The sequence below is a fragment of the Syzygium oleosum genome, unplaced genomic scaffold (genome assembly GCF_021117445.2).
Source record: "Syzygium oleosum isolate NSW1041296 unplaced genomic scaffold, Sole_v2.1 Sole_v2.02, whole genome shotgun sequence".
Taxonomy (NCBI): Eukaryota; Viridiplantae; Streptophyta; class Magnoliopsida; order Myrtales; family Myrtaceae; genus Syzygium; species Syzygium oleosum.
In genome coordinates, this window is record NW_026607486.1 from 22,592,640 (window position 1) to 22,612,517 (window position 19,878).

General features: G+C 41.2%; 4 protein-coding genes across 8 annotated transcripts; 3 read left to right on the top strand and 1 right to left on the bottom strand.

The window, feature by feature from the left end:
• The first annotated feature begins 290 nt into the window (after positions 1 to 290).
• Positions 291 to 4,636, top strand: LOC115684835 (probable protein arginine N-methyltransferase 3). The gene is made up of 7 exons (XM_030609720.2): positions 291 to 648; positions 949 to 1,563; positions 1,787 to 1,884; positions 2,799 to 2,877; positions 3,002 to 3,262; positions 3,355 to 3,522; positions 4,039 to 4,636. Exons 1-7 carry the CDS (start codon positions 355 to 357, stop codon positions 4,483 to 4,485), a joined length of 1,962 nt encoding a protein of 653 aa, XP_030465580.1. The 5' UTR covers positions 291 to 354; the 3' UTR covers positions 4,486 to 4,636.
• A 727-nt stretch (positions 4,637 to 5,363) lies between these two features.
• Positions 5,364 to 8,292, top strand: LOC115684845 (peptidyl-prolyl cis-trans isomerase CYP22). 3 transcript variants are annotated; one of them, XM_056303860.1, is made up of 7 exons: positions 5,365 to 5,622; positions 5,737 to 5,760; positions 6,555 to 6,642; positions 7,128 to 7,220; positions 7,597 to 7,629; positions 7,860 to 7,916; positions 8,022 to 8,292. In XM_056303860.1, exons 1-7 carry the CDS (start codon positions 5,453 to 5,455, stop codon positions 8,130 to 8,132), a joined length of 576 nt encoding a protein of 191 aa, XP_056159835.1. In that variant the 5' UTR covers positions 5,365 to 5,452; the 3' UTR covers positions 8,133 to 8,292. The 3 variants fall into 3 exon arrangements, with proteins under 3 accessions (XP_056159837.1, XP_056159835.1, XP_056159841.1); XM_056303862.1 differs by lacking the exon at positions 5,737 to 5,760 and having other exon boundaries at positions 5,364 to 5,622; XM_056303866.1 differs by lacking the exon at positions 7,860 to 7,916.
• Positions 8,293 to 9,580: 1,288 nt separating this feature from the next.
• Positions 9,581 to 11,942, top strand: LOC115684846 (NADH dehydrogenase [ubiquinone] 1 alpha subcomplex subunit 6). Its single transcript, XM_030609753.2, has 2 exons — positions 9,581 to 9,871; positions 11,567 to 11,942. Exons 1-2 carry the CDS (start codon positions 9,659 to 9,661, stop codon positions 11,750 to 11,752), a joined length of 399 nt encoding a protein of 132 aa, XP_030465613.1. The 5' UTR covers positions 9,581 to 9,658; the 3' UTR covers positions 11,753 to 11,942.
• Positions 11,943 to 13,037: 1,095 nt separating this feature from the next.
• On the bottom strand, positions 13,038 to 19,424 carry LOC115684843 (transcription factor TGA2). Of its 3 annotated transcripts, none has more exons than XM_056308195.1 (10): positions 19,050 to 19,424; positions 17,921 to 18,124; positions 17,363 to 17,562; positions 17,069 to 17,143; positions 16,914 to 16,973; positions 16,741 to 16,818; positions 16,604 to 16,655; positions 15,331 to 15,602; positions 14,231 to 14,479; positions 13,038 to 13,523 (listed from the first exon to the last, which is right to left on the bottom strand). In XM_056308195.1, exons 3-10 carry the CDS (start codon positions 17,423 to 17,425, stop codon positions 13,377 to 13,379), a joined length of 996 nt encoding a protein of 331 aa, XP_056164170.1. In that variant the 5' UTR covers positions 17,426 to 17,562; positions 17,921 to 18,124; positions 19,050 to 19,424; the 3' UTR covers positions 13,038 to 13,376. The 3 variants fall into 3 exon arrangements, with proteins under 3 accessions (XP_056164170.1, XP_056164169.1, XP_056164168.1); XM_056308194.1 differs by having other exon boundaries at positions 17,921 to 18,127; XM_056308193.1 differs by having other exon boundaries at positions 17,921 to 18,130.
• Positions 19,425 to 19,878: the final 454 nt, after the last annotated feature.

The following is a 19,878-nucleotide window of genomic DNA, read 5'->3' on the forward strand; positions in this document are numbered from 1 at the left end:
AGACTGCGTGAAAATGAAGTAAATGACAAGATTACATTGAACATTTATCAATAGTTTGAGGACTATATTAAATAAATTAAAAGTCCATGGATGTCATTGTAAAATGAGTCGAAGTTTATGGATCATATTGCATAAATTAAAAGTACAAAGCCGACATTGCATATTGAATCAAAGCTTCGGGTTTTAGATAAGAATAATGCAAAAAATTGAATTAAATAAATTTTTTGTATAATTCAATCACAATATGATATTCGAAATATTTTAAACATTTGTGACAGTTTCTTAGGGTTTTAAGCAGAACGGGGGGTTTTAGAGTTCAGACCGACTTTCTCCTCTCGCGTCACCGCAACGACAATGGCCACAACTCCCGACCTCGAACCTACGAACTTGGAGCGATATGAATCCATGGACGATTCAGAGGAGGACGAAGAAGAGCTCGGTGGTTGGGACGAGGACGAAGACGAAGACGAGGACGAAGAGTCCAGCTCGAGCTTCCTCTGCTTGTTCTGCGAGACCGTGTACGGCTCCTGCGCTTCCCTGTTCGATCACTGCTCTTCGGCCCACCACTTCGATTTCGATGGCATTAGGAAGGCCTTGGGGCTGGACTTCTACGGCTCGTTCAAGCTCGTCAACTATGTCCGCTCGCAGGTCAGTCAAGATTTTTAGCCTTGGAATTATCATTGCGAGGTTGAGATATAGCAAAGCATTCCCGTTTCTCGAGTATCAATTCTATCGTTTAAGGAAGTAGCAATTTTGTCATTTGCTTTTGTTTGTGTATAAGCTTTATAACGAAGCTGTTTCAGTTTGACGATTCTTGAGAGAAGCTTCAGTTTGCTACCCTTAATCTTTGGTGATTGCGAGTTTCTAGCTCCAATTACTGATTTTAGACAGCTTGGCAGGTAATTTTGAGGTCTGAGGCTTCCTTCTCTCTATTTTCTTTCGTGCTAGGTGGCTAAAAACCGGTGTTGGAGCTGCGGGTCGGAATGCACCTCGAATCAAGATTTGCTGAATCATTCACATGAAGCATATTCTGTGGAAGATGTTAAACTTCGTATAGACGACGATGAATATCTCAAACCCTTCCTTGAAGAGGATCCACTCCTGTACAGCTTTGATGAAGACGAAGTGGGAGAAGATGACTCTTCTACGTTGGTCGACAAAGAGGAACTTGTGAAGGACTTGAGGGAACTTGCGAAGGACTGGAGGGAAATTGAGGGTATCTCCTCGAACTTTGAGTTGCCTGTTGACGAGGCTGCATCTTCTTCTGAACCTACAAAGGGAGGCGGATGTCGAGATGTTGCATCAACTTCCAACGGTAAAACAGAGACAGCTGGTTCTATGAATTCCTGTAACCCCCTGAGAGGGGCAACTTTTCTGCCGAAGGAAATGGGAAGTGATCTGAAAATAAGAGCAGAAGTCAGATCGTCCAATGGTAATTATGAAAATGGGAAAGAAGGAAATTGGTTGAAAAGGCGTACTGCAAACGATGTCAGGTCTGTGAACGAGAACTATTTTGGGGCTTACAGTTCATTTGGCATCCACAGGGAGATGATCAGTGACAAGGTAATATGGTTTTTTTCTTAATCTCTGGCCGGTAAAGCTTAATAGTCTGTCAAAAAAGTTGGATTTTTATTCCGGCTTATGTTCCCTGAGAAAGGTTTCATTGGGAAACAGATGGTTTTTTCTTTCATTTTTGTGCCATTTTTTTCCCCGTAAACCAGGAACTTTTTGCTTGATTTAGTGTTTCTGCTCTGAGAGTTTAACTTGATGTTCTCTGCATATGCAGGTGAGAATGGACGCGTATAGCCAAGCTATCCTGAGGAATCCTTCTCTCGTGAGTGGTGCTGTTGTAATGGATGTAGGATGTGGAACTGGTATTCTAAGGTTAGTTGGCGTTTCTTTTTATCAGATGCCGGCTCCTTATAGACATGCATTTATCTGTAAAAAATTATCTTTAGTATTATGTATGATATAAGTAATGGACATAAATGAACTTTCTTCTATTAGAAAAATTCATGCATTGCTCTTTGCTCTTCATTTCTTCTGTCTGCTTAAATTATGATTCCTCTTGACTTTGGTGATGCTAGTGCTTGGTACTCCCCCCCCCCCCCCCCCAACAAAAGAAAACTCCCAAGATTAAAAGCTGTTCTCCTGCATCCTTGTGTGGATATCAATACCTTCGTCAGCTATATTGTGATGGTCATACAGAGAAGGCTTGGGCAGAATAGTCCTTACTTGTATAGGTCATGCTGCATTATTAGTTGTTCATCCTTTATTTTAAGCACCATTATGTTCAGTATAAGATTAAAAATAACTCAACACCTTTGTTGTGGTTAGATTGGCTCTTTTGGGCTATAAAACCCTTCAACCAGGGTATTCTCATTACAGGATGAACTGTGCTGGGACCTTAGTCGTGTTTTCTCTTGATTAATGTCTAGCAATTGCATGCACAGCTCACTCAGTTTATATTGCAAATAAGTTTTCTGCTTCCACTGCTGTTTGCATTCGGTTTTGATCTCTCAGGTCCCCTCTCCCAATGCTTTTGATTTGAATCCATCTTCTAGCAAGCCATTAAGATGCCCGAGTTTGTACCATCTATAAGCCACCTGGTGTTGCTTGCTCGAAGCCACCTGGCGTTGCTTGCTCAAATCATTTTATCTATTTGAACGGTCAATTTCAAGTGTCCCTAAGTTTGATAAATTCAAGTTGTGGGTGTTCACTTTATCCCTCACTTATGATGACCTCATATTGGTAATGTGCACCACCATGCTCACTTTCAAATTAATCGCCATTGTTAGCTTATTTGCTGCTCAAGCTGGGGCCTCAAAAGTGATTGCAATTGAAGCCAGTGAGAAGATGGCTGGTGTAGCTACTCAGGTAAAGTTTCTCCTGTCAGTGGATCTCTTGTTGATTTTTGTGCCTCGCCTATTAGTTTTTGCAGCACACTTTTTATCTCCCTTGTTGAATTCTCCACTTTCTCCATCCTGCTTGATCACTGCAGATTGCAAAAGACAATGGCCTCTGGCGGAGTGGGAGACCAGATGGATGTAATGATAGTTGCAAAGGTGTCGTGGAAGTTGTTCATAGCATGGTTGAAGAGCTTGATAAATCCATACAAATCCAACCTCATTCTGTGGATGTGCTAATCAGTGAGTGGATGGGATATTGCTTACTATACGAGTCCATGTTAAACTCAGTCCTATATGCACGGGATCGATGGCTGAAGCCAGGAGGTGCCATACTCCCTGACACTGCAACTATAGTAAGTTGGTTTTTCTTTTTTCCGGTCTTAAATCTTTATGCTGATATTTGCGGCTACAGAGGGTTATGAAATTGCCTCCTGTTTCTTTCCAGTTTGCTGCAGGATTTGGAAAAGGTGCGACGAGTATTCCTTTTTGGGAAGATGTCTACAGCTTCAATATGTCTTGCATTGGCAAGGAAATTGTTGAAGATGCTGCTCGATATCCTATAGTTGATGTTGTGAATGATGCTGATCTAGTCACTGATGCAGTTCTTCTTCAGGTTAGTGGTGGATTCCTTATGTTTATCTATAAGGTTATGTGAAGAGCAGCTTCCTAGTTGATTGTAATATTACCGCATGGGGGGAAAGTGGCGTCCATATTTTTGCTTTCTGCTTGGGTGCGTTTATTTCTTCCTAGTCTGTCTTACTAATCCAACTGCAAGCAAGCTGATGGAGTTAGCTATCCACATTCTGTTCATGTTTCATTTAACACGTCCAACAAAGCTAAATAGTCTACTTATCTCACAAGTCGCAGCGATGCTGCTATCCGGGCTGGGGTTGGATATCTTTTATTTGTTGTCCTCTCTCTCTCTCTCTCTCTCTCTCTCTCTCTCTCTCTCTCTCTCTCATGTCTTCTGATGTCACTTCAAAGGAAAATCTGGTGATGAGTAGTCCTTTAGGGTGTCTTAGCAGCTTGCATCCAAACAAAGTTTTTGCAGCTGATCAACTATCGTCTGTCTTCCCTCAACTTATTATTGATCTACGGCTTTGCGATGGTGGTTTTTATTTTGCTTCAGGCTTTTGACCTTGTTACAATGAAGCCTGATGAAGTGGATTTTACATCAAATATCGAGATAGTACCAAAATCGGCTGGTCTGGCAGACAAAGATGGCAAACCAACCTGGTGCTATGGCGTTGTTTTGTGGTTTGAGACTGGGTTTACCAGCAGGTTTTGCAAGGATTTTCCAGCCGTATTATCCACTTCCCCAGCTACCCCTAAAACTCATTGGGCGCAGACAATCTTGACGTTTCGTGAACCTATTGCAATGTCATCGACGAGGCCCTGTGCTGACAGGCTTGCTCCAGTTGGTACTGATGCCTGTCCTGCCGAGAAAATTCGCTTAAGAGTAAGCATAGCACGTGCTCCCGAGCATCGCAGCATCGACATATCACTGGAGGCTGTTGGTATTGACCTGGCTGGTAGGAAGAGAAGTTGGCCTGTGCAAATATTTAATCTGTGTTAGGAATTGAATGTACCGATGATGTCCATGATTCAGGCCTTGTTCCCTCTTCTTTGAAGCCTGGAAGGCTTAAAATTTTGTCTTTATAGCATGAAGCACTTAATCATTTTTGTTTTTCTGCTAATTGCTTGAAAAGAGAGTTGTTTCTTGGAAAGATGTGAATGCCTTTCTATTCACGGGCATACAGGACCTTGTCAATTTGAAATTTGAATTTTACCTGCTTATATTGATGTTGATCATTCTGGTAAATATCGATCGCTTAACCACGAATACAAGTTGGTAACATATTAATCAAATTGTATATCTGCAAAATGATATGATTCCATGGATATTTATTGTGGCTTAATATCGATAACAAATAAATTTTGATAATTATCTATCAAGTCGCCAATAAAGTAGACATTGATTAATCCAAGAGTAAAGCTGGAAACTTTGTATTAAAAGTAAAGCGCACAATTTTCATGAAATATTTCAATTTAATGTTCGTATATAAGTTTATCTCATTTAACGACATGGTTGATTAATTCATGATTATATAACATTCTAAATTTCATTATAATTAAGCTAAAATGCTCCAACTCCGGCGGCTCGAAAAAATCAAGTGTTCGCCAATTGACGAATATTTTCCAACCGATGAGTTCGGATCCTTATTTTAAGACCGACTTAGCCATTTCAATCCTTTATTTGATGAAATGTCCCACACGAGCCGTCTTTCGAAAAACGTGAGCCTACTCCGAGCTTTTGGCTGAAATTTTCCCTAAAATGAATTTCTGGGTTGGCGGTTCATGATAATTGGGCCGGTTAGCAAATATATGTCAAGTCAAGGGTCCATTTTTGCACGATTTCCACTATTTAAACAGAAAAGAAGAGAGAGAGAGAGAGAGAGAGAGAGCGAGAGAGAGAGGGGGGAATCTGCGTGGAGCGAAGTACTTGGCAGAGCGAAGAGAAGTCGAACGCAGAGAGAGTGAGAATGGCAACGGGGGGAGGGGACGGAGGAGGGGGAGTGGAGTGGCACTTGCGGCCTCCGAACCCGAAGAATCCGGTCGTCTTCTTCGACATAACCATCGGCACCATCCCCGCCGGTCGTATCAAGATGGAGCTCTTCGCCGACATCGCCCCCAAAACTGCCGAAAACTTCAGGTCGTATCAAGATGGAGCTCCTCTTCTTCTTCTTCTTCTTCGTTTTTTTTTGTCCTTCCCTTTTCAAACTCTAAGTTTGGTCGATTGAACGAGTTTGTGTTGTGATTTTTCCAGGCAGTTCTGCACCGGGGAGTACAGGTAATTGGGCAAACTCGAACTACTTCATCGTCCTGACGAGAAAAAGAAAAATCTTGAGGATATGTCTAGTTCACTGAAGCTTTCCTACGTGATTAGCGTCCCATATATTGAATCTGCCTCAGAAGAGATTCGGGTTATTTATTTCGGTCCGATATGAGAGCCGGAGTGCGCAAGTTTGTTTTTTGGGGCTTTAGTCTCCCGCTCTTGACAAGTCTTTGTTGCATGTTATGCGTGTCCTCCGTTGGATTCCTAGATTCGGGGGTCGGTAACTTGTCATGGGTTTTTCAGTCTTCTGGCTTGGGACCCGTGACTTAGAGTGAATAGGCTCCTTTTGCAAATTAGCCCCTTATTTCCGGGCACACGTTTTTTTTATTAGCCCAAATGGCTTTTGAACTTGGTGGCTTGGCCAGGTGAAGCTTAGCTCTAGTGACTCGTTTGCTTCAGATGATCGCTGCGGTGGGCACCATTATCGGTTTTAGTTGGGCAGAGATCCATTGTTAATATTTTTTTGGGTTGGCAGACTATTGTCTTTCTGATGCTACTTTGTTGTCGCCACTTGCCATTCCATGTTTGTCTTATAATTTTGTATTAGCCGACTGCTAGTTCAATAACTTCATTCAATGATCAACTTTCTTAGCACTGGCTCAAAATTTTGGCGAATCATCTGCGCATTTATTTGGACGGGCAAACTTGAAATTTTAAGTCCATTTATGTGCTGATGGAGGATTGTGTGTCAGTGGAATTGTCCTTTTACTTATTTGTCATCTCCGTGTCTTGTGGATTAAAATTGGCAGAAAAGCTGGTCTTCCTGTCGGGTTTAAGGGATGCCAATTCCATAGGGTTATCAAGGATTTCATGATTCAAGCCGGTGACTTTTTGAAGGTAGACTCAAATATGTTTTAATCTTCAACCTTCAGTTTGACTGATTGAACTGCTTGGCCAAGACTAGTGTAACTTGTTTCCGGGATGGCTTTTTTCCTTTGCTTCCTTTGTATATTCCAAGCTGACTATTCAACAATAAAGACCAGCATGATGCTATAGCATTTGGGTGTGTTTGTGTGTATGGACATGCATAGCGTATTACTCTGAGCATAAAGGAAATGGCAAAAGAGATAGTATCCTCAAATTTTTCTTTTTATATATTCTTGTAATTGCTACACATAGAACGTTGTTTAAATTTTTTATGAATTAGTGCTTTGGAGTAGTTCCTTACTGCCATTTTGAGCTTTAGAGGATCCTTGTTATATTTGAATGTATTTCTTCTAACCTTGTGATAAAGAAACATAAACCACTTTTTACCATTTGCAACGAGAGTGGAAGTTTGATTTTCTCTGTAATTCTTTGAAAGCCAATACATTGCTTTGCAGGGTGATGGAAGCGGATGTGTTTCCATATATGGACACAAGTTTGATGACGAAAATTTTATCGCCAAGCACACCGGTCCTGGTTTATTATCAATGGTACTTCCATGGCTTTAACTGTGTGTTGTACTATTGGCTTGTTTTCTTTTATAGAAGATCCCATGCAATTCTCCTTAGTTTTAGGTGTTTTGCCATTTTAAGCAGATTATGTGTTCGGAATTTCAATCTTGTTGCATATCCAAGAACCTTTTTCTTGTTTTATTTTCTGATTCTGGTGCCTGATCTGAGAAGTTCTGCTCATCAACATCTAGATCTAGCATTCAACACATCATTGTGGTGGCTCTTTCAGTTGCATGGATCTTCTTTCAATTGTAGTCTCTTTTGTAGTCCTTACATTAGGTTCTCAAGTTTTCTGGCTGAGCACATGCGATAGTCTTTTTGGATAGTGGTAACAGCAAATCTATTTCTTTCTCAGGCTAACAGCGGACCCAACACTAATGGATGTCAGGTAAATCTCTTTCTCTCTCTCTCTCTCTCTAGCACTTGCACACCCTCTCTTCAGTCTTCATAAGGGAAGTAATCGTGACAGTAGTGTATGTTACTGGTCTGTGTGTTGTATCAATCTGCACACATTTTCAATGCTTGTTAGGGTAGTAGAAAATTTACGATTGCAACTTAAGCTTATCTTGCTTTTTGTGTGCACTGGATATTATCTTTGACGTGTACGTCTTGCTACAGTTTTTCATAACTTGCGCGAAGTGTGATTGGCTGGATAACAAGCACGTCGTCTTTGGGGTATGACTGCCAAAACCACCCTTAGTTGTCTTTTATTTCTTTTCCTTGCCAAATTTCTTGAGTTATTGATAGGATGCTGAATCTTTTTTGTTTTTGGTCTTGTAGAGAGTGCTCGGCGATGGTCTTTTGGTTGTGAGGAAGATCGAGAATGTAGCTACAGGACCCAACAACAGGCCTAAACTGGCATGTGTTATTGCTGAATGTGGGGAAATGTGAATCTCCAAATCCAGTTTGTTCCATTGTGCATCAGTATCTATTAAAAAGAAGGGGGTATCTTTATCATATCCGCACTCGCCTTCGGTGCAGAATGCTTGTTTCCTCTGTGATATTACTGGAATCCTGATGGATGGAAAAATGGACTGCAGATTTCTCTCTCTCTCTCTCTCTCGTGTCCTTACCTTGATGGGCAATCTTTTGGGTGCCGTTGGACTTACACTGGAACCTCCAAATGACCATATCTAGCTGCATGCCACAAAGCAAAGGAACCTCTTAGGCTTGGTCGCATGAAGACCCTCCGATGCATAAGTTAGTGGAAGAGGAATGGAGAGGTGAGCAAAAGAAAGAGACATAGGTGGAACGCATCCCTTTGAGACAAGGGTGTATTTTGAGAGCTGAAGTCTCGTTAGTAGGTGAATTGAGCTTGCTCACGCGCTGATCGGGGGTCTGGCCCCGCTCCAGGCTTCCGAGATCGGGGTGCATGAGTGTCGAGGACCTCTAGTCTGATCTCGTGGATCGAGCCTTTTGGAGGCGATGATCTCTCTTGGGGTCGACACCCTTGCGAGTCGAGTCGTTGCTAGGCCACTCAAGTGGACCTGAGCTCATGATTGGAAGTGAAATATTACTGACAACGACGTATCCAATCGGAGGTGTTTACTTCCAATTTTCGCTTTTACTACTCCAATTTTCGCTATAAAGTAGTAAAAGTAAGATAGAACATATTGATTGTTTCTCTTGTTCTACACTTCACATTGTCTAACTTCATCTTAATCTCACAAAGGCTAAGGGCTAGACAATACACTATGGAGTCTAAGATACCAGGAAGAGAATTTGAAGTTGCAGATAGTGAAAATTGGGATTTAATTTTGAAAATAGTATTGTCAAAGAAATTAGATATTGAGACTATATAATTAGGCGAACATTGATAGAACTCTCCCCCCTCTCTCTCTCTCTTCGACCCAGATCCGATGCCCTCACCGGCCACACTTCCTCGCCAGTGGGCGGTGACCCTTGTCGGCCCTCAGGCAAAAAATTAAAAAAGAAGAAAAACAAAAAGATTATCAAAAAAACTCGAAGACATTACTAAAAAATTAAAGAAAAAAATGTCCATATCAGCGCTGGTTGTATCATATAGGATGACCGACTTTTACGTTAGCAATTTTCACCCTAAATCGGCTGGATATACCAAATTGATATCGATATGAAAAGATTTAGGAGTAAATTGGTCCAATTGAAATATTTAGAATTAAATTGATACTAATACAATATGTTTAAAACTTTTTTGATACTTAAACCCAAAACATCCGGTTCAAAAGGCCTTGCCATAACACTAGCGCAAACCCGGTTCGATCCGAGCATTAAGTCGGGCGTGGGCGTGCCTCCATCTTTTGTCTTCCGCTGCTGGTGAAGAAACTGAAGAAGCTCAGGTTAAAGAGCGAGCGAGAGGGATTTTGACTCAGTGTAGTTCGGTGGGGGGGGGGAAAGAGAGAGAGGAGGGAAGGTCGCCGGAGAGCCCAAACTCAGGTATGGCGTTCACGTTGAGGGCCGTGAAGGTGCCGCCGAACTCGGCGAGCCTGGAGGAGGCGAGGCACCGGGTGTTCGATTTCTTCAGGGCCGCCTGCCGATCCATCCCCACCGTCATGGACATCTACAACCTCGACGACGTCGTCACCAAGTCCCACCTCCGCTCCGCCATCTCCGCCGAGATCCGCAAGAACTCTCACGTCACCAACCCTAAGGTTCCCTCTCCCCCTCTTTCTCTCTTTCGCTGATCGTGCACTTTTACATTGCCCTGGTCGGGGTGGTGAATGGCGAATTGAAATGCTGCGTACGTATGGTTTTTGGTTGATCGGGCTTATTAGATTACGGCGCAAGATTAGAGTTTAGGGGGTGTGGGTTCTGGAACTGTCGAAATGGGTATTCGTAATCGTTGTTTTGGAGGCGTTATTAGCTCCGTTCCTACCTTTTTTTTCCATTTGGCACCGGTGTCTAGTTGCGTTTTTCGGCTCTCTGCCGCTTGTTCGATTGCTCATAGATCCTGTGTTTTTCGAACGCAGCTGTTATGATGTTATATTGAAATTCGAGTTGCTAACGGTTCGATAAACCTTTATCGAGTCTTCCTATGAAGGCATAGTCTTCTGCGGCTGCTGACAGGGATTTTCTCGATATACGATACTGTTCTAGAAGTACGAAAACTGTTCCAATTTCAGCCTAAATGCTGTTGCAGAATGCCGTGCTCCCTGCAAGTATTTCAATCTATCTTAGTGTTTATGGAATGGTGTTTGTATAATTGGTCGGCTCTATGTATCTAATTAGCTGGTATATTTACCAATCGTGCATGGATGGGCAGGCTAAAAAAAGCCGGCGATGGTATCTCTTCATTTGATTCTGGTAGTTCCTGATTGGATAACTGCAGAAATTAACAAAGTGTCGATCAGGAGCACATATCAGATTTAACGGTTAACATTGAAGCCACAATTTCGAATTTCTAGAAAATGGCTGTCGTGAATAAGTCTTTCTTAACTGATTGCTTTGGTGCCTGTTGAAGTAAAGCATGTGGTGATAGTACTCTTAGGAATTATATTGCAAAGTGCATTCAGTCCTTTCTTTACATCTAATATAGTCGTAGAAAGGAGGGGAATTCTCAGTCTTCAATACTTTTAATACAAAGAGTACTTGTTCACAGCACTAATTTCAAAAAACTCCATCAAGACAGGAAGTGAATGATGCTTTAAATTAAGGTAGCATGCAAATTAAGCGCTGCTTGCTGAGTAGTAGTCATATAGTTGGCTATTCACTCAAATGTTCGTTCTGATTTTTTTTTATCTTTGATGATGCTGTCGATACTCACGTTTCTTATGCGTATCAAATGATTTGGATGACGGTGTGATTTTGTCAAGACTTAGGCTGCAAATTATAAAGCCAAAAGTATTGTCTTTTTGAGAATAGATCATGAATGGACTTTATTGCTCATATAGACTAACAACACTATCAATAAAACTATCGATTAAAAAGATGATCAATCATGTCGACTGTTTCCTTTTTTGTCAGTTCTATTTCCAACTCTCTCCCCCTTCTCTCTCTCTCTCTCTCTCTCTCTCTCTCTCTCTCTCTCTCTCTCTCTCTCTCTCTTTCAGACTTTTGCTCTGCCTCTTTGCAGAGTGCGGGAGTCGAACCCTGCACCTATGATACTAGCGTCCCTACCCCCTCAATTCCCTTACCACTGGGCCATGCCCAGTGGGGTATTACCTGTTGATATAAAAGTCAGTCATTGTTACCTATTGCATCCAATTCAGCTATGATAATTGGCTAAGAAAAATGGAGGATGTTTTGGAATAGCATAGTCAAAGTTGGATATGAGCTTCTGGTTGAGCAGGTTGCATATTGCATAGTGGTGACAGAGTCGCCAGCTTTCTGATAGTAATAAGCTGCAGGTGATTGACATGCTTCTCTTCAAGGGGATGGAAGAACTCAATAACATTACAGAGCATGCCAAGCAGAGGCACCACATCATTGGCCAGTATGTGGTGGGAAATCTAGGGCTTGTGCAGGATACAGGCACAAAGGAGAAGGGCATGTCTGATTTCCTGAAAAGTTTTTATAAAAGCAACTACTTCTGAGCTTTCATCATGGGTATGTCTCGCTAAAGATTGTGATTTCAGGTGCAAACTTCTGGAATAAAATTTGTACTTGCAATTGCTCTTCTACCTTGGGGGTAGTCACCCTTTTCAGTTGAAAACTCGTTAGACTTCATGTGTACTATATTCTTTCGGTTCTATTTTTTAGTCAGTCAATTGAATATGTGAATTATATCAGCTCCAGACGTGCTGGACTAGAACTGAGCGGGGAAGTCGAGCATATTTATGTGTTGCAGTTTTGCTTGGAGAAGCTCGTCGATTAGAGCTCAATATTACCCATCGAAATTGTTTTGAGTCTTGAAATAGGAAAATCAGGGAATTGAGGCTATTCTGCTTTTAAGTCTCTGGGAACGGGACCGTTCGTGAATTGGTTTGACACGTAGAAATCGATACATCAAGTAATTGTTTGAGTATTGAAGGATCTTCTTAGAGCTCGAGTCGAAGAGCCTATCTCCTGCGGCTTCTACTTCTCTGATGACTTCTCATTGAAATTGCCCTTTAGCTTCAAAACCTGACAACATATTTTTGTCTTTCTATATCTTATATAGAAACAATTCTCAAATATGGTATCCACCCTTGAAATGAGGAGAATACCCTTCATTTCAATTTTCAATGTAACAAAAAGTGAAGAGTAAATTGATTATTGTTAATGAAAACTCGACATCTTTGAGCGGTTGCTTGTTTTCACTTTTTTGAGCGACATACGAAATATGACGAGAATAGTTGTGAAATATGGGAGCTGGATATATTTTAGTCTTTACTTATATTTGATCAAATACAATGCTAACAATTTGCAAATTACAAGTAAAATGTCATGTTCAAATGGTTTAGGTAAAATTCCCATTATCCCTTCACGTTTCACTCGCAATTCAGTTTGTGTCCATGGTTTATCCTTGAGCTCTTTACATAAAAATAAAACCATCTTTCGCATCTCACAGAGTAGAGTAGCTGTGAAAGCATTCCGAAAGAAAATTGGCAACTTGAAAGAATCGAATAACACCTTGAATGTTTTGCAAGTAACAGGTGAGAAATTAAAGAGGATATTTGTATTTTTTCTATAATTGCAAGGCGTCCTAGAAAGGTGGCTAGGAGGAAAACAGGTTAAAGGCGACACATCAGGAAAATTTGCTGCTTTACCGTTTGTTCTATGAGAGCCATAATGATATGTCGAAAAGAATATATTATACATATCGTGCATTGCCGGGTACCCACAATGTTTTCATTAACAAACTTGTGATGATTAGAGAGCAATTTTGGATGATCAGAATGATTCGAAGTGCTTCCTTTAACAATCTTACCACATCATTCCAGAAACTACAATGATAGTTGCACCAATTATTAGATGACTAATGAACAGGAGTGCCTACACAATTAGCAGTATCCTCAATGATGACAATCCAATCCCAACCTATGATAGCTTAACATACCATCAACCAATTCTCTGTGACTTCGTGTCTAAGAAAGAAAAAATAATTATAGCCAAAAGTAGGAAAAAAAACTGAAGAAAACTAGAAATCAACCAGTTCTAGGTCCGAAACTACTTCAAAACTGATAGGTTCCTAAAGATCACCAATGTACATGTCAGCCTTCGTGGACCATGACCTCTTCATTCTCTTGGACGGGCGAGCCAGAGGGAACTAAGGGCCCGAAGTCGGGAGAAATAATCATGAATTGCAAGGAGCGCACGAGCTGACTGACGAGTCGTTAATAAGCGATTCATTTGTTGTAGTGTCTGTTGCCGCAGGTTATCAGCCTGAGGCCAGCAATCGGAAATAATTAAAATTTGATTCAGAATAAAGCAAAAAGCATAGAAAAGCAATACCCCAATGAAAATGTTGCAGGAAATACTTGGCAGCGCGAGATACTAAAATCAGTTTCTTAGACCTGGTCACTGGTTCTTTCTAAGGATAATAATAGCTTGCAATTGAATTGAATAGCATGTATCATAAAAAGGCCAAGTTACACTGCAAGTTTATGAGATTCGTCATCCCAATCATTTTTACATGCTTTGCATGCAGGAAACATGAGATTCAGTTAATACTTTTTTCCCTCTAAAAATCTACAGCAGGATCTAATGGGCTTACTACTAAAAAAGTGATCATATGTCTTATATGCTGCCACTATCAAATCAAACTAATAGTAGAGAAAAATCCAGAAAACTCGGTCCGACTTTCTATTATGAGCTATAGGAACATTCTGAAATAGTTAGACATCAATTTGACAGCAAACTACGCAGGAATTCTAGACTTTGAAAACTGACATGCGGTCAAAGATGAAATGTTCTTTCCTTCAATCGATGGAAAATTCATTTTGAGAGGCCAGGAATAAACTTTTCTCGAGTGCGACACCAAAGGGAAACCCTATGAAACAACTCTAGCGCCCAAAGAGAATGACCCAATCCAGGTTTGTGGGAATTCAATATGAACATCCAAAGAGATCAGAAGATTGATGTTACATTACCTGGCGGATAAACCCATCAAGCGTCCCTAGCTTTCCCATAGCCATGGCCATTTGACCCATGTAATTTGCCACATTGCCTGATGAACCCGAAGAGCCCAGAGATCCGCTACACAATGTCTCAGCAAGAGATTGCTGCAATGCATCCATCCCCTGAGACAATGCGTCTTCTGCCTGCTGGGAGGATTGCTGCAAGTTTCCGATACCAGTCAGCTGCTGCTCTGTCAGCGGCTCCAACTGGTTTGCGAGAAGCTGCACAAACAATGCCATCAGGGTAATTATGCAGGTGGCACATCAAATGCTGAACATGCAAGAACATTCAATCACATTATTCCTCTCAACCCGCATGCCAGAAGTTAACAAACTACTGTCTGACCAGGGAAACAAAAAGGGTACTGCAGAAGTAAGGCAGCTTAAGTTCTAGTCTTGCTTTCACTTGGGGGAGAAAAGGGCAGCATGCATAGGTGCATGAAGCGCCAAGGGAGCGGTTGGCAATGCGCTTCATACACAACGGGTAGACAATTGTCTCATCAACCAAGTTTGGCGATGAGTGATCCAAGGGAGTGGTTGGCAAATGCGCTTCATACACAATGGGTAGACAATTGTCTCATCAACCAAGTTTAGCAATGAGTGATCCAAGGGAGTGGTTGGCAAATGCGCTTCATACACAACAGGTAGAGAATCGTCTCATCTACCAAGTTTGCAGATGAGTGATTACTATATTCCAAGAGTGAAAAAGGGGAGACGAGGGCAAGTCATGTACTTTCCCACCGTCGAATTTACTCGAGACTGATTGCCTATCTTTATTTTCATCTCGGACAAAATATGATAAGAAAATTTACCAGGTGTGAGACCTCTTATTCCTGTCTACTTGATAGTTGTATATTTGGCTGTGAGATGGTCAGATGAAAGAGTCGGCAGTATCAGCAGGAAACTGATTTCCCCGCGAAACAACAATATCTAAACTAATGACATCATAATTTGACCAGAAAAGGGCAATGGAGTGCCGTGTCACAAAACGTTACAACTTCAGAGCATTTGCTAACTGAGTCCCCAGAATATATTTTAGAATCATCCCAATGAGGGAAAGAAAAGGTTCTTACCTTGAGGAGCTCTGATGGACGAAAACCGCCAAGCCACATAAAACATCTCTCAGCTGGTGTTTTCCACATTCCCGACAAGAGATGGAAAACATCATTCTTGGCTGCATTACTCTTCAGCCTGAAGATTTCATCATAGTGTGCCATGATACCATCAACAATGATACGGAGTTCCCCATCACCGGCATGGGCAGTCACTGCTGACCTCAGCTCATTGATTTGCCGGTTTTGCTCTTCTAACCACCGGGCATATTCTACATCAAATGTCATGGCCCCTTCAAACAATGCAGAAAAAAGAAAGATCAAGATTTATAGATGAACTTAACTAAGAAAAAGGCATGAACTAACCCAAAGTAAAAGCATTCCAATTTGGAACTCTAACACTAGAGTAAACATCCTGTCTATACGGCTGGAGCAATTTGACAACTAAAATGCATCATCTAGAAAAGGTTAGTACATTTTTCTCAAATTTCTGTAGAACAAGTCGACCTTCTCCTCAGATTGTCAGAAGAGAAGCCTTCAACATGTACTCCCAGCTTACCAGCCAATTTTCCCAAAGCTGTTCGTTACTCAATGCATGGACGCGTGTATGAATGCAAAGGCATAGCAAAATCCTTGTCGTTGCAAACCTGATACCTAGACAATCATCTATTCAGCATCCACCCACCCCCAACTATTACCAGCCAGTTTGCATAGCAAAATCCTTGTCACTGCAAACCTGATACCTAGACAATCATCTCTTCGGCCTCCACCCACCCACCACTATTACCAGCGAATAACTGATCTACTGCCCTTTCCACCAAATGGAATGGCATAAGGTTTCATTAACTCTGACCATGACTTTTTCTTAAAATTCTCATATCATTAAATCGGTTGAACAAATCATTTGAAACAGCAAGTAAGCTTTCCATCAGACTACTAAGTCTAATCCACCAAGGATATGTCGACTTCATGCTCTCCTTTTCTGTCTTCCATCGTCCCCTCACTGTTCCTCTGTTGCTAAATGCATACTTTTACTACTTGAAATTGTGGGAAAGAGGCAGCAGTCTCATATCGAGGGAAAGAAATTATTGGTCCTGCCATCTTCACTAAAGTTTATAAGAGGTATTGACCAGCATAATGTTTTACAGGCATAAGCAACTCAGAGTAACCCTACTATATCTAACCTGCATACTTCTCTCAATTAACTTGCAAAGCAGTGCGATACTTGTTAACTAGTATCCATGAGCTAGCTATGGAAAAACCGCATCTAAATGACACGTGGATAAAAGAATACCATTTCCACCAGCGGAGTGAGCTTGGTCTCCTGAGCTTGATATGAATATCCCCTAGAGGAAGAAATATCAAGTTGCATTTCAATGTACAGATGACTTTTACAGGAGAGTCTGAACTGTAGATATCCGCTAATATTACCTGTTGTCTTGCTCGCTGGAGTTCCTGCTCTAGTTGAGTTAGCTTCAAGCGGCTACTCTCCAGTTGTTGGACATACGCCTAAGAGATAGGCAAAAGAAAAGCCTTTGGTGAACAAATAGAAGAATGTAAACAGACAGACACATACCGTGACAGATGATAATCTATAAACTTACTTTTTTCCTTAATCGGCTTTTTCTTGCCGCCTCACGGTTTTGAGCAAGCCTGCGAAGAGTCTGCATGTCGATTTGGTGAAAGAATCAAAGACTTCATCAGCTGGCTAAAACAACAAATTAATCTCATATGCTCAAACCAAATTATGCTGTATGACCTTTTGATCAGTCTTGTCCTTTGATCTGTCGCTGGAATCATAGGCAACAATAGCTGTAGATTTACCCCTGTCGAACTGCACTATGGACAGTTAAATGTTATATCTCCGTATATGCTGGATGACACCGGGACCATTTCCAAAGAAATGAACACTCTTCATGAGACATGTTAAATATACAAAAGCACAGACTGAAAACATATAAGAACTATCTATAGTTTCTTTACAATCAGAATGAGCAATTTTGTACATTAAACTTGTACGGAAGAATAAATGATGAAGTGGAAAGAGAGTCACCCTCTGATTCTTCTCATCTGTGTCATCAGTTGAGATGTCTGTTCTCGGACTGCCATCGGCCATTTTGATTTCCACGATTCTTCTGAATACTCTATATTAATGCTGGTCTCAACGCAAGATTTAGGGGCCAATCCTTTTCCAGCGGTGTGCTCCGAGACGTCAACAGAGTAGTTGCACGCCTATTGTTAATTGTTGTCTGACTGTTTACACCATAACAGCATATATTAGGAGAACAAAAGGAATCGAGATGATAATTTCTTATCGCCTTTAGTTTGAATTAAGGTCAGACACTTCCAAGAAAGCTGCATCGCATTGCAGTTACGGTAAAATTAGAGAGAGAGAGAGAGAGAGAGAGAGAGAGAGAGAGAGAGAGAGTATTCCGGCGCAATAGATCAGGAGACAAGAAATTTGGCATATAAGGGACATCTAAGTGAGGACATTAAAATATGCACGTAAATTCACCAATACGTGAACAGCTAGCTCAACAATAAGAGGAACACAAAAATTGAGATAGATTCTAGATCACTAATTGCAGATCAAAGTCAGCATCCCACTCACTTCAGGCCTTCTCATTCTCTTCACCGAGCTCCGATGTTTCACAACCTCCAAAATTACATCACTTTCTCATTGCTCGGAAGAAATGTAAAATTTATCAGCTCAATGTCAGCTCAGGATTCTTATTATGGAGAGGACCCAAAATTTGCCTCACAACAACTCAAAAATCACGAGCAGATCCTTTCACTGTGGAGTTGTCCCGTTCTTCTACTGCTTCAAGCAAATGAGAATTTAATGATCAGAAGGGTGACAAATAAGGACATTTTACGAATAGAAACCTATCGGGATTAGATACGTAAAAGAAAAACAGATAGATAACAAACTTGTCAGCACCAGAGCAGATGCCAATTTAAGCAAACAAACCAAGAGAAAATTCTCCGAGAATAAACCTACATACCAACCATCCATTAGGATGGCACAAAACAGCAACTCTGTTAGAAAACTTAACAGTGCCTGATTCATTCACGTCAACGGTATCCGATTATCGATAAACAACGAGAGCACAAGAAGTCCTGACACGTCCATTGTTTTGATAGACATCATTACACTCCAAACAAGTCGCGAGTGATATCTATTTGCATCTCAATTGAAGAGCACGAAGATGTAATACATTGGAAATCTCTCTCTGAGACAACTCACAGCCACGACCCACGACACTAGGGCTTAGGAGAGTACTGTTGGGACTTCATAGACAAGTTTAAGGAAATAAGGATACAAACTCTCACATCAAATGAACAAACGATAATCCCATCACAAAGTATTTCGGAACATGTGTACAGAGAAAATTGAAGCGGCTCGACAAGAACCAGAAGACAAATGAAAGGACGACCCACGAAGACAACAAAGTAGGCTTCGCCAAGTGCACAACTTTGAGGATCACGCCTGTGTACAGGCAAAGATGGACCAAACCTTAATCTAACGTAGAGCAACTACAACTGAACTAAGAAGAAGATCTGCGAATTGCCCAGATAGAACACAATTTCGAGCATGCAAAATCCATTTTCCAGTATCCACGAATTGATGTAAATGCTGTGCTTCACAAGACGTTTGAAATGAGCAAAGCCGAAGCTGGGACGAAGAAACAAGATTCAAGAAACAGATCTCCAACTTGTGGAGTCAAGAATGCTCTTACCCTCTTGCGAGAATTCGATACTCGAAGAACCCCCGAAGTCAAAATCAACCCGAAAGACAAGCAAAGTCAGATCAGAGTCCAAGTCCTTTGACTTCGCCAAGAAATAATTTATAAACTCCCCTCTCTACAAGATGAAATTTTGAGCCAAGACCCGCATGGGATATTGATGTTAGAGGACGATGGAGTGATGATTCGTGTTGGGTTAAGTGAGCGAGCGAAATTGGAGGAAGGGGGGGAAAGAGGAAGAAGAAAAGAAAGTGGCGCTGGGCTCAGCTCTACCCAATTTTCTAGGCGTGCTCACTTTCTTCCGTTGTTTCTTTCTCTGCCTTTTTCCAAAGACTGGCGATTTTCTTTTCGTTTTTGCTTTGTTTTTTCTTGCTTACTGGTTGAGTTTTAGTGCTTTGACAATTCGTGGTCGTTTTCTTGCGTGCTTATTCTAATGGTCTTTCCTGTTGGCAGTGCCAGATATCCAGAGGATTCGGACATCCTTGCCACCTGCAAGAATCCAAAAAATGGCATCATCCACCGTTAATTTTTTCATCTCTCGACCACCGGATCACCACCAATCCCCTCTCTCTCTTTCTCGTTTTACAGTTTACTACTTGTGTAATCACCACTTGCTGTTGCTGCCGAGACGCAACGACATGAATATATATCAAATTTAAACAAAAAGCACGTAGAGAAAAGTAGTTATTCCGACAAAATAGGAAAGAAAAGGGGGCAACTTGATATTAACTTTCGTCGTTGATAATATACAGTGCTGCCCTTTTATTAATAGAATTTTCAGTAAAAAAAATTTATCGGCTATTGTTATTTTTCCAAATGCTTG